This window comes from Ranitomeya variabilis, chromosome 8, assembly GCF_051348905.1.
Source record: "Ranitomeya variabilis isolate aRanVar5 chromosome 8, aRanVar5.hap1, whole genome shotgun sequence".
In the NCBI taxonomy this organism is placed as follows: Eukaryota; Metazoa; Chordata; class Amphibia; order Anura; family Dendrobatidae; genus Ranitomeya; species Ranitomeya variabilis.
Genome location: NC_135239.1, coordinates 61997569 through 62012494, shown reverse-complemented (window position 1 = coordinate 62012494; position 14926 = coordinate 61997569). Strand labels below are relative to the sequence as shown.

At 38.4% G+C, this 14926-nt stretch overlaps 1 protein-coding gene across 2 annotated transcripts in view; it reads right to left on the bottom strand.

Annotated features, from left to right (window-relative positions):
- LOC143788547 (uncharacterized) overlaps positions 1–14926 on the bottom strand; it is a 690635-nt gene that overhangs the window by 142896 nt on the left and 532813 nt on the right. For both annotated transcript variants that reach the window (XM_077278284.1, XM_077278285.1), the window contains exon 4: positions 698–900. In XM_077278284.1, the coding sequence (XP_077134399.1) occupies positions 698–900 (203 nt within the window). The remainder of the gene's footprint in view (positions 1–697; positions 901–14926) is intronic.

Genomic DNA, 14926 nt, shown 5'->3' with positions numbered 1-14926 from the left:
AAGTAGCTCTGCCTGAGTAGATGGCACATGTGGCTCAGAGCTGCTGAGCTCATAGATTGGCTGTAGCACTTTGGACAGGATGTCAGTCCTGTTGACAATAACAGACCCAAAGAGAAGCAGCAGAGACTCAGCGGTGGACCGGTGGAAGGTATGTAAAGAATAATTGTTTGTTAATTATTTTTTTAAAGCAAATTGCACCTGGGAACAGGGAAAACCCCGTTAACGGTTAAACAGTGAGAATCATATAGCCAACATTCTCCGCTAACAGCAGGAACTAGAGCTAGTTCTAACACGGTGCCAAGACCCTACGTATGGAGGCCACATCTTCTTAGCCCACTCTATACTCACACAACTGTCATGCACTGTACGACAAATGCTGAAAAGGAATATTTCAATTCTAGAGATTGATGGTACAACCATATACAGTAAGTCATACATATGTTATAAAACTTTAAGGTAAGACATATGTGTGGTTAGACAAAATTATTGTGTCTGTTCAATAACGACTCTTGCCATGATCCAATATTTTGGGTCTGATCAGAGCAATATATTTCTGCTAATAAACCCAACCTAAGTCCAAATACACCACATAGAGCCTACAGATGCCCACTGGCTGCACCAGGCCTATGAGATATAGGAATAAACGCTAATTTGGGAAACTTACATATGAGTGATAGGTTGCTATTCTCGTACTTACTTGAGTAGTAGGGTCTCGGCGATGATACCGGCAAACACTGCCACAACCTGAAAGAGCCGAGTCGGGGCTGGATCTGTTAGTGTCTTCAAACATTGGACGGAGATCGGCGTAGCTATGATGGCTGCTATTACTACCAGGCCGACAAGTAGATTTTTCCATTGACATACAAGCTTTTTCCATATTGTCCCTTCTTGAAGATGGTACTACAATATAAAGGAAATATAAAAATTTAGATTAGACTGACGGTTACCGAAAAATAAAAATAGAGATTTTACCATGTTATCTGGCTCAGTAATATGGAAGATGCAATTACTTCTGAAACATTGTGAACACTGGACAGGGAAGATGTCTGATAATAGTCACATCTAGTGACATCGAGACTACTAGCGAGAATGAGACAGCCTAGTATCCCAGATCCAGTCAAATAATTTAGCAGATGTCTACTGCATGCTATGAGATCATTCCTTTATGTCTTTTTCAGATTTTAAGAATTGTTGCCAATATTTAATAATCATTTCCATACACACGAGTGAGCTGAATATTCACTTTTATGCTTTCTATGGGTCACCCACTTTTTGAATGTTTCTAATCCATGGAGCTCAGGCTAGATAGAAGATACGTGAACTCAAATTACCAGCAAGAGATCCTAAATTAAAAGTGGAAGTTTATCAATCGATTCCTAATAGACAATGAGCCCTATAGGGATTGGGTCATAAAGTACATACAATCCCAGCCCAATGTGAATGAAGCAGCAGAAAGCCTGTAAAAGACTTTGCCGAGTGTCAGAAGAATGAAAACTATAGCCACAGTTTACTAGCAGAACGAAAAAAGGAGGATTGTAAAATACAATGAACAGAAGTGAAAAGAAGATAAATGTGCCAACAGTATTTGTCAATCTAGGATTCTCTGCATGCTTCCAAAACCAGAGTTTCTTACATAAACCACTCCAATGACCATATTTATTGCCAGAGCCCAAAATAAGGCTTCATTTAGTCCTCCGGTACCATTGAGTGTATTCTGTCTGTGTTTTTCATGGACAGAAAACATACCCATTATCAGGTATGGACTAGGGCTGAAATTCAGTCTTGACATTTGAAATCACACAGGCCCATGTTGTCCCCATCCCCATGAGCCAGATGGGATATATTACTAATATTACCCTGGATGGAGAAATGGAAGATTTTCTACAAGACCAATATACTAATGATACCCGTGGTCTGCTGGGGTAAGTGACGGAGTCAGCGACTTTGTGCTCCATCACAACTCTTAACAGTATGGGTGTCTTGAGAACATGGATTCTGTTAACAAATTAGCAGACAAGGCGGCCCACGACCAGACAGGCCCTTCTGGCATTTGCCAGAATTGCCAGATGCCCAAAAGTTTGTTTTTTATTCAATTTGGATATCAAAATTTCTCACTTCAGTGAATGGATAAAAAACAAAACAAAATGAATAATACTCATAAGCTGTGTGTCATCTCAGTGCTGTGTATTTTTTTCTCACATGAGAAAAGTGAATGACTCAAGGATTGTAAAAAAAATAACACACGGACCAAAAACACACTCCTCAACATTGAAATTGCAACACAAAGAAGGAAAAAAGTTGTGGATTTATGAAAAATATTACAGGATCCATGGACATGTTAATGATGGGAAAAACATTTCAAAATATCTTTTTTTTTTGAGGACTGAATATGAGTGAAAAAATGATATGGAAAAATACCAGCATTTGCAAGCCTTGGCATTGTATCAATGAGGCTATTAATGGTTGCCTTATGAATGTTCTGCAGCTCTGAAAGCACTTGGACACAGAAATCATCAAGATCCACTGCTGGCAGCTACCTTTGCCATTGCAGTACAATGATGCCCCAGATGTGCTTGATGGGAGACAAATCCAGAGACGCAGCAGGCCATGGTAGCACATTTCAGCCACACAGGCTGCTCACATGCTGACAGCAGTGCACGCAATATGCAGCCTGGTATTGTTGTGTTGAGAAAAAAAAGGCACCTGGGACAATTAATTTGATGAAACTAGTGGTACAGCCAATTTCTTCAATGCAAGATCGAGCTGTTAGTGTACTTGAAATTAAAGCTTTAGGGTTTTGGCTACATTACATTATGCCACCCAACATCATAACCCCAGGAGTAGGACCGATGTGATGTACCATCATGAATGCCTCATAGCATTGCCCACATGGTCTTCAGACCACTCTCCAGCTATCATTGTGTGCAAGACAAAAGTCAAACTCATCGCTGAAGAGGATAAACCTCCATTCCAGTTTCTATTGCTGTCTTACTCTTCACTATGATAGAATGGTGTCTTGAGGCCAATGAAGAGGCCTTCATGAGGGAAGTCACAGTGGTTCTCTTCTGTGCATGATGGCATAATGTATGGTAGCTGGGCCCATCTAATCTTCATTCCCCTTACACCAACAGCTTGGTCTTAAATTGAATTGGGTCTTGACTCCAAAATATCCCAATTCTCGTTTTACTACATAACAATCCCAGACAGTATATTGCTTAGGCTGTGAAAAGCCTGCATGGCCTAAACGTGCCACTATGGCCTACAGCATCTCTAGATATGTGTCCCATCGAGCACGTCTCTAATGGTATTGGTCGGCAATTGCAAAAGGAGCTGCCAGCAGCTGATCTTGATTATTTGCGTGCCCAATAACCTTTGGTATTTAAGAACATTCCTCAGATAACCATTATTAACCTCAATGATAACATGCTAATTCAGGTATTTCAGGGCAAGGCTCTGTACTCAATAAATTGAGATGTTTAAAGAATTTTGTTTGCTTTTTATCATTTGCATATCATGAACATGTCTATGAACCCTGTGATTTTCATAATTTCACAACTTTTCTGTCTTGGAGTTGCAATTTTAATATTGAGGAGTGTAGATTCTCCACATTTGAAAAAAAAAGAAAAAGGGTCTGTTTTATCAGTAGTTTCTTTATTACATCTGAATAAGGCATAGCATAAGCTTTTTAAAGATATAATTATAATATGAAGTCAACATGTTCTATGCTCACATTATGGACAATCACCATTCATTTTTCCATCACTATGATGGGAGGATATTGGATCTCTGAAACACCCATTGATATTGACAATAGAAGGAGCTTCAGTACTGGTATAGCTCTGTGTCACCATCTCCAGGTTTATCCTGCACAGTAGTGCCAAAGCCACCAGTAGTGCCCAAGCTCCAATCATGTTGCAGTTTCTAGCATTCAAGCTGGGGTAGGGTAACTGTTTAAAGGGATGCAGGACTAAGTGTGAGCTGCAAACCCCTTCATACAGAGGATTAGTGGAAGTCATACAGGTCATCCTGGTGCTATTGGAAATACACAATCCTGAATATGGAGGGAAATCCCCTTTAAGACTTTGTAAACTGCACTATAATGGTTATGGTACATAAATAATTGTATAATAGTGTTTGAATTTTGATTCTTTATAAGCAGGTGGTGATTAATTTCTTTTGAAAAGCAAAAAAAAATTAAACATCACAAGTACATGAGATGGAAGTAATTCTTTATAATTATTTAGTTTTAAAGTTACCGATAGGGAGATGCAACGGTGTCCATTTTCAAATTTGCCACATAGATGTCAGCTTTAATTTAGCACCAGTCTAGCATGCAAGCATGTAATTAGGAAGAGACGACTCTGTTTTAGGAATCGGAAATGTGGCTGAATAGGTAACTCAATAGTTGGTGTATCAATGTATTGTGTTATAATGTACACATAAATAACCGTCTAACTTAGAACTTGAACTTGGCTGGAAAAGTGGTCTAAAGTTGAGAAAAGTGGTAACAAATTGTCATCAGCCACTCAAAATATGGGAATTTCAAAATAGTTAAATAATATATTCCTATATTACAGATGGTTATATAGTGAAGCTATAGATAAGTCATTTTAGGAGTTCTCACACTTGGTTTATTGCAATTCCTTAATTGAAAGAAATTGCAGCCCTTTGTTTTAGATTTACGTATTTGCCTACAGGGAAGGGACAAGGTAGAGTATTTGACTACATAATACCCATCCAAAATATCCTTAATCTATTGTTCCTTCCTCTTCAGGCAAGACTAGAACTGCAGAATACTATTTTTGCGGTCAAAACCACCAAATTCCCAATGGAAACCAACACAGATGTGAACACAACCAAAAGGATTTTCATAGAACAAATTAGCTCCATTTTCATCTTTATTTATCCACAATGACTGTACAGAACAAATCACACCCATTCAATATATTTTATTGCTAAAATTAAAAAAAAAAACACAAATAAAAGCAAAGGAGTAAATCTTTAAAAAGATGCTCTTCTCCATTAATTCCATTAATTTTTCCAATATGCGAATCAGCAAATGCAAATCGATGCCATCCCTAAACATAATACACAGATCAAGGACCAGTCAATGTTTATTACCATTTAATGAATTAGTATCTGCTCGGATAACGCTGTCAACACTATAAAATAAAAGCAGAAGCTTTTTGGGCCAATTATAATGGAATGTTTTCCTTGATTTGTGCTTCGTTTTTGACGTGTATCATTTCCATCAATAATGCACACTTGTGAAATAAAAGACTAGCAGTCTCCAGCAGTGGATGCATAACATGGCTCATTTACTCATTTTATTACTAGCTCTGTGCTGCGTTGCCTTTGTCGAGCGCTCTTCTAACATCCAACAGAACTTGCTTAGCTTTTGTTTTGATGCATGACACAAAAATGAATGTCCGTCTCACATAAATTCAATTAGACAGAAGAGCTACATTCTCACTACCAGTTACAATTAAGTGAAATGCAGACGTCCCCAGGGGATGGAAGACAGGGCTTATAGTCTTGTCGGAGAAGACTCTTGTACCTTTACGAAATCTTGCTACGTTTTGGCAAATGGTTGAACGTCTGTTTCTTCTTTCCATTCTTCTTGCAATAAGGTCCTACAGTCTATCAATTCATAGATTACATTGAGCGCCGATGACTTCACGACTCTGGTCTTTTAGGCTTTGATTTACTAAATCCATATTGGGGCACTGAACATTATTCCACATGACCCCGATGAGAGGCCAGTTGTACTACATCTGTCAAGATTCTTATTTGCTTTTAATGTGGCGTGACAAAAATATTGTAATTGGTAATTCCATGCCAGGATACCCGCAAAGTGGTGTAATACTATTTTGATAAAATCTAGAAAATGTACTGATGGGCAGCATTTCAAGAGGTTTGCAGATGGTGCCAGTAGCTCCATTTATTTGATAAAGCCATGCAAAAAGAGAGCAAGGGACAGAAAAAAAAGCCTGGGGGCCGATGCGTGGCACAAACTGAAAACATTAATTCATATACAGTACTCCCAACTCTTTCCCAGCACGGAGAAACATCAGAATGCAACTACAACCATCCAAAATCATATTAACCACCCAGTCAAAATAGCCAGAGCAACCCATCTGTTCAGAAATATTGCTAAATTCGCTTTAAAACTGTTACATTGGAAAATGCTTTAATGGCACGATTTCTTCATTATGCTGTTACTCTTCTATTGCTTTGCAGCCTCCTAAGGTCATTATTTTTAAAGGCCAATAATAGCCGCCTTTAACGGGTTTGTATAGTTTGCCAATGGGCAAAACCTGTATTTATTAATTTATATAATACAAATGGATTAGAGTTGATGAGAGAAAACATCGGAAGCCAGATTTAGGCTGTAGAACCAATGTGCTGAAAATAAAGCCCCTATTATAATATTTTATGGAACATATTTTAGCAGCTCTTATGCTTCCATTGTCTTTTACAAGCAGTGTACCTGTCCTAAGGTGCCACCATCTTTTATTTCGACACGTCTGGACTTGCATCTTACTCAGCAGTGCGAATAATATCCACAGATTTCTTTCAACTTTGGTTCTAATACGGTCACCTGCTGACCCGTGGATCTGCTGCAGCTGATACTTCTTCAATATATTTCTCGCTATATGAAAGGATGTATCAGGTTAGTATAATCTGAGTGCATACTATAAATATCTATCAGAAACGACCCTATTTGTGCTGATTTCTCCTATAGCTCTATCGAAGGTGCCAATACACCATAGGAAACAGTGGGATGAATGACAGATTGGCTGCTGACTACACCCTTCTGAATAGTCCCCGTAAGCATTGCAAGTGTGCTCGAGTATACAAAAAGGAGAATATATATAGGTAAACTGCACTAATGGGGGATTTTTTCTAGTGGAAACTAACGGATGAGTATTTGAATTTTAACATGCATTCTTTCACCTGAAATTATCCGGCAGGCTCCCCATGAGTACAGATGGTCAATTGGTGCCACTCAAACTGGTGACCTTGCATGACATTAATAATATAATGAGGACTATATGTTTCATTTATAGTGTCGCCTGCCTTTAGATCTTTACAATAGTCTAGAACTATATAACTTGTTGGTAGACTGGGGTTGGGGGGGAATAGTAGCGCACAATTTACGGATTAAAAAAATAAAGTGTGAAAGAAGAAGTCATCAAGGAGAAGCATCAAGAACAGTTGGACCCTAATAAAGACATGTGGCAACATGGCAAGCATGCCCTGCACTGCAAGTGACAATAGTCCATGTGTAGAGTAGAAGGAGAGTGATCTTTGAAAACCCCGTAATTGACAGATTTTGTACTGCTTCTTCCATAGGATCATAAACACACAAACATGGAAAAACACCAAAACTCAAATTAAAGCGGATTGGATTTCATACCATACTACTTCTAACTTTGACTGATCTCCATTCCCCCCCACATACAGCGTGTACTGTATATATGCCCATTTAGTTTTTGTTCTTCTGGTGGTCAGCAGAGCCAGAGCCATTCCTACAAACTGCACAACACGTGATAAGAAGCAGAACTGACCAATTACAATTTCTTTTTACCACTATTTCAAATAAAGGAAAGTTGGCTGAAGCACCATGGGGAAAATGTCATAACTATCAAGAGTACTCCAGATTTCAATGGAAATTTCAATCAATCTATACTAAAGAGTACATGTAGACTAGACCATATGATTTTTATGAAGATCGAGTTTTTAGCCCCTTCATGATCAATTTTCCGATTTTTTTTTTTTTTTCATTTTAATTTTTTTTCCTACCCTAATTCCAAGAGCCATGACTTCATTATTTTTTTTGTCCATATAACTAGATGAGGGCTTGTGTTTTTCAGGTCAAGTTGTACTTTTGAAGGACATCATTCATTTTATCATGTAACGTACTGCAAAGCGGAAAATAAAATTCCAAGTGCGTTGAAATTAAATCAAAATAGTGCAATTCCACAACTGTTACCTGTTTTTCTTTTTTTATTTACCATGTTCACTGTACATTAAAACTTACCTGGAAATATGATTCTCCAGGTGAGTACAAATATGCAGATACCAAGCATGTATAGGGTTTTTTTTAATTTGAGTGGTGAAAAAAAAATCAGAAATTTGTAATTTAAAAAAAAGGGTCTGGGTGATGGCTTATTTTTGGCACTTTGAGCGGATGTTTTTACTGATACAATGTTTTGATCCTCTCTTATTGTATTTTATTGCAATGTTGCTGCAAAAAACATAATTCTGGGGTTTCGATTTTTTATCTTGTTACACCGTTTACCGATCCAATTAAATTATGCCATATTTTGATAGATTCACAAATGTAGATATGCAAAATATGATTTTTTCTTCATTTTATTTTCAATGGGGCAAAAGTGGGGCAATGTAAACTTGTGTTTTTTTAAACTTTTTTTTTTTACTTTTTACTGTATTTAATAGTTCCTTTGAAGGACTTTAAGCTGCTATCATCTGATTACTTGTACCATTTATAGCAGTGTATCAGCTAGTGAAAATCACAATCTTCTATGAACACCATCAAAAAGGATTTGTGGTACTCACCATAAAATCTCTTTCTTGGAGCCTTCATTGGGGGACACAGGTAACCAATGAAGAGATAAAGACACCCAGGCTTTCACATGATAATCAACATGACAAGTATGGAGGTCTTCGGAAGACTCCCAACTGTCATGGCAATCCATCAGTGCCCCGTGATCACGTGAAATTTAACAGCTGTGGGTGGAGCTCTGCTCCAGCTACAGATGTTAGAGACACATGATGGCTGATTAAATCAGCCATCATTTGCCGGTAAAGATGCAGGCTCTACATGCGAGCCTGCATCAAAGTCAAGGACGCTATGTAAGACGTAAATGTACGTCATAAGTGGTAAAAGGGTTAAGATGTTTGTTCTCGATAATCTGCTAAACAGCTTTCCAATCACCCAACAAACCAGCAAAATGATGGCTGGTTCCCAGGGTGAAATGATTTTTCTACTTGCTTAAAAATCATTATTCTCAGCAGTACATCATCCTGTGTAATACCAAGCTAAATAATTGTATGCGCATAGAATGATTGTGATAACGATTGTTCTGTGCGCTTAGGAAGAGTGATCGGCCTTTTTAAACAGCCTATTAAACTGCGGTCATTGAATAGCGCTGTGTAAATGCAGCCCAAGGTAAACGTTATGGCTTAAAGCTAACATTTTCCCAACTAAATGAGAGCTGTGACAAATGAGGAGACAAGGTTTCTTCAAAGAGTAAGTGTGCATTAACAATGCATGATTGTTGTAAATGAGCATTTCTAGGAATACTCATTTACCAGTAATTGACCAGTGTAAATAGGCTGTGAATCACCAAAAAATGTTTGTTTGTTGGGTAAAGTGATTTTTAAGCTGGTTTATAAATGATCGTTCTCGGCAGCATATTGTCCTCTATAAACAGGAACAGGAAATTCACTGTCAAAAACAATGGCAGTCTATGTACACTGAACGATCTGTAAGGGTACTGATCAGGAATAGCAGCATTTTGGACGCAGCTCACCTGTGCTGCGTCCAAAAGGCTGCATTCAATGATACAAGCATAGTAGATGGGATTTATAGAAATCCTGTGCCCACTGTGTTTCTATAGGACGCTGTGTAGACTCACCAAAAGTGCAGGTTTCCAAGCCACAGCATGTCAACGCTAGTCTCCGCAACAGAAATTTCCAAGATAAGAATGTATTGGATGCGTTAAATCCGCATTGATCAATGAACACCTGCGGATTTAACTGCGTGATTGAACCCAGCAATTTGGACACAGCAAAAAAAAATGCTGCTTCCAAAGCGCTGCCATTTCCTGATTATGGGCATGTACCCATACTGGTAGTTTTGTGTGCACCAGAAGAAAGGTCAACATTTCCAAGCAGGCTATTAAATTATCACCCTTCAGTTTCTATATAACAGATCAGTGGCTGTTCTCAGAATTTAGTTTTCCAGTGTAATACAAACTGCAATCATACAAATACATACACCTCCATTCTTTATTGCATGTGGGTAATCGAAAAGGTTGTCGAAAAATCATTCCAAATTATAACTTACAGGACTAAAAGTACCCATGCACATTAGATAAATATCAGCTGTAATACCTATAGGGTGTCCTGACTTTCCAGCCGATGCCAGATGTTAAAATTCAACATGGCCAATTTTTCTGATATCAAAGGTGACAGCGGTTAAATCTCTCCTCATTCAGAACACAAGCATGAGCAGTCCCCAAAAATATCTTTCTGGTATAAGTCAGTAAGAGTTAGAGGGAGGAGGGAGATGCAGCTGAAGCTTCTGTCTCAGTATTTGAGTAAAATGAATGTAATGGTTAAAGTGGCAGCATTTTCATCTGCAGTACATGCAATACATCTGTTTTATAATGCTACACCCATCTATCATGAACACACATCAGGGGGACATCAAAAATATTTACACTAACTTATTGATTAGGTGATATGTATGATGGCTGCCCCACTGATCTACTTTGCATTCAGTTTGTCTATCACAAGCTCAGGAGTCAGAACAGAAACAGCAAACACCCATGTGTGGTGTGAAAGGTGCTTCTTTTAATGAATGACCAGAATTCATCCAGAAAGGCATTCTGTTAATTTGGGGATAGCTATTCATTAATTAGCCTCCATGTGGCAGGTGCCATTGAGCAATCCGCAGTGCTTAAGGTTGCATCAAACCTTAGTAAATTGCTTGCTGATAACTAGATGCATCCATCTTCATTACAAGGCTCCTCCTGTCGGAGCTTGCCCGGCTCTCTAGAATAAAACAATGTCACTTGAAACTGAAGAATGTAACTTTTAGCCAAACCAGTACTTGCACTTTCACTTCCTTTTTCCTCCTTGAGTAGTTCAATTTATTTTACCTTAATGACATCTTATTACTCAACATGGTGATAGAAACACTAGTTACTCTAGAAAACTTTGAGCACTGACTGAAGGCAATCCATTTTCCCCCCATAAACCTATAAAAGTTTCATACTGTATGGCTATTCCATTCCTGATGTTCATTCAGATGAAGGAAAATGGGTCATATCAATGCAATTATGATAGTAATAAAATTTTGCAATTTAACCTCACTCAACACTTCGAGTCTCCGCGGCTGCATGTCCCGTGGCTGTTCAACAGCAGCAACACATGCAGGGATTGCCTAACGAACAGAAACTCCCTGCATGTGTTGAGGCTGTCACACAGCCAGGAGACATTCAGCCGCAGCGAATTGAACATAGTTTTCGAGCACACCGAAGATAATCTATTAGAACATGAGCATGCTGGGATAACATCTTATCCGAGCACGCTCGCTTATTCATCTCTGAATGTAATGAAATGCTTTTTAATTTTTTTTAATATACACTTAGTACAGAAAGTATGCAGACCCCTTTCAATTTTTCACTCTTTGTTTCATTGCAGCCATTTGGTAAATTGAAAAAAGTTAATTTTTTTCTCATTAATGTACACTCTGCACCCCATCTTGACTGAAAAAAAAAATAGAAATGTAGAAATTTTTGCAAACTTATTAAAAAAGAAAAACTGAAATATCACATGGTCATAAGTATACAGACCCTTTGCTCGGTATTGAGTAGAAGCACCCTTTTGAGCTAGCACAGCCATGAGTCTCATTGGGAATGATGCAACATCCACACCTGGATTTGGGGATCCTCTGCCATTCTTCCTTGCAGATCCTCTCCAGTTCCGTCAGGTTGGATGGTGAACGTTGGTGGACAGCCATTTTCAGGTCTCTCCATAGATACTCAATTGGGTTTAGGTCAGGGCTCTGACTGGGCCAGTCAAGAATGGTCACAGAATTGTTCTGAAGCCGCTCCTTTGTTATTTTATCTGCGTGCTTAGGGTCATTGTCTTGTTGGAAGGAGAACCTTCGGCCAAGTCTGAGGTCCAGAGCACTCTGGAAGAGGTTTTCATCCAGGATTTCTCTGTACTTGGCAGCATTCATGTTTCCTCCAATGACAACCAGTCATCCTGTCCCTGCAGCTGAGAAACACCCCCATAGCATGATGTTGCCACCACCATGTTTCACTGTTCGGATTGTATTGGGCAGGTGATGAGCAGTGCCTGGTTTTCTCCACACATACTGCCTAGAATTATCACCAAAAAGGTCTATCTTCATCTCATCAGACCAGAGAATCTTATTTTTCATAGTCTGGGAGTCCTTCATGTATTTTTTAGCAAACTCTATGCGGCCTTTCATATGTCTTGCACTGAGGAGAGGCTTCTGTCCGGCCACTCTGCCATAAAGGCCCGATTAGTGGAGGGCTGCAGTGATAGTTGACTTTGTGGAATTTTCTCCCTTCTTCCTACTGCATCTCTGGAGCCCAGCCACAGTGATCTTGGGGTTCTTCTTTACCGGTCTCATCCAAGGCACATCTCCCACGATTGCTTAGTTTGACTGGATGGCCAGGTCTAGCAAGACTTCTGGTGGTCCCAAACTTCTTCCACTTAAAGATTATGGAGGCCACAGTGCTCTTAGGAACCTTGAGTAGTGCAGAAATTCTGTAACCTTGACTTGATCTGTGCCTTGCCACAATTCTGTCTCTGAGCTCCTTGGCCAGTTCTTTTGACCTCATGATTCTCATTTGGTCTGACATGCACTGTGAGCTGTGAGGTCTTATATAGACAGGTGTGTGCCTTTCCAAATCAAGTCCTATCAGTTTAATTAAACACAGCTGGCCTCCAATGAAGGAGTAGAACCATCTCAAGGAGGATCACAAGGAAATGGACAGCTTGTAACTTAAATATGAGTGTCTGAGCAAAGGGTCTGAATACTTATGACCATGGGAAATGTCAGTTTTTCTTTTGAAAAATATGAAACAATTTCTACATTTCTGCTTTTTTTTCAATCAAGATGGGGTGCAGAGTGACATTAATGAAAAAAAAATGAACTTTTTTGAATTCATCAAATGGCTGCAATGAAACAAAGAGTAAAAAATTTAAAGGGGTCTGAATACTTTCCGTACCCCTCTATATATATATATATATATATTTTTTTTTTTTTTTCATTAAGAAAAAGAAAAATCTTTTTTTTCTGATATATATTTATTCTCATTAAAGAAAAAGTAAAAAAGAAAAATCTTTGAATATTTACTAAAATAGGAATAAGAGGGGATTACTTAGCCTTCTAGACAACTTTGCTGTATGCCTCAAGAGCAACATCAAAAGTAAAAAATTTACAAGCAGCACCTACAGGTGGCATACCGTAAACCACGCAAGCCTTTCTTACACAGTCATTTAACTCATTAGGGTGCTGGCAGGTATATCCTGCTGTATTCATGAGCCATGGTTCAATTTTAGGCATCAGCGGTTATGATTGGTGAATCTAATGGTGTTTAAAAAGTAAGTTAACACATTCTGATGCACAGTAGGAGAAAAAATATATTAGGGGAACTGTTCATTGAAATGACAGCCCGAGGGAGGTTGTCAAGACAACTTTCCACCACTGAGTCTGAGTCTTATGTTTTACTATAGGAAAAGTTTCACAGTCCTCGAGAACTTGAATACTACAAGTCACAAAACAGTGAAAAGCCACTAATTTCCTTTGAAGGAGATGAACATTCTCATTCCTAACAAGAAGTCACCCGTGAATTTCATGTAAAAAGTAATTCAATGTGATAGAAAAATAAATACCTGAATATTACTTTTTTATGCTATTCCAAACACATATGTAAAGAATTTATGATACTTTGTGTAAATATAAGATATTTCTGGCATTTTCGGTTGAGTAGTCTACATTGGTCAGTTACACAAATCTGATTATAGGCTCTAACAACTGTGTGGTTAAAGGCATAAATTATGTAGACACTTCTAGACCTGTATCAGTTTGCTTGTTAATAATGTTAATGAGGAACAGGCTGACGGAGGGAAAGGCTGGTGTGTAATTTATAGATTCACATACAGTAAGTGATTAGCAGCTTTTACATTACAAGCAGAATACTAGAAATGCTAGAACTTAGATCCATTGCAGTTTTATAATGGGTTGGGGGCGGAGGGCTAAGCATTAATTTAAATAAAAATTTAGCAAACTAATTTTTATCAAATTGTGGAGATATAATGCAGGGACCGAAGTAAAAGTCCTTCTTGACATTAAACATGGTTGAACCTATTGATTTTGAGGGGCAAGGGATGACCTGATAACGTATATGGAGGGCTTGCCAACCTGAGAAGAATATGGTATTTTTAATTTAAAGAAGCACTCCTCCCATCAAAATTGTTATCTTCTTATTATATTGAAATCATCATATTATATAGCACTGTGTACTGAAAATTGCTCACTTTGCCTTTCTACCCAGTTAATTCTTCTCTTTTCCACTAAGGTCTATGACATCACGTGATTAAAAACTGAGTATCTGAATCCTGCTAAGCTCTATGTAGAAGCAGGAAGTCTCTGTTCCCTGCATGAGTCACCAGTCTCTGCAAACCTCCCTGACAGGGGGTTAATAGGGAGCAGCTGGGTAAGGAGTTGAAGAGGGGAATGGCTCATGAAGGGGAAAAGATTTCCTGTTTCTACATAGAGCAGAGAAAAGAGAAAAATTATCTGGGTAGAAAGGCAAAATGAACCATTTTAAGTACACAGTGCTATATAATATGATAACTGCAATATATTAAGTGAATAAAAACTTTGATGGGAGTGCTTCTTTAAAGCAAACCTGACACCAGGAATTTGCTAAGTAAACTACAGGCATTGTCGGGTAGGCACCGTTACACTGATTAAAATGATACCCGAGTTGATGAAATCAATCTTATGGTTGTTATTCAAAGGAAACCTGTCACCAGGTTTGGCCGATAAGAGATAAAGCCATCACCTTTCAGGGCTTATATACAGCATTCTATAATGCTGTATATCTGCCCCAAGCCGACCTGCAAGATA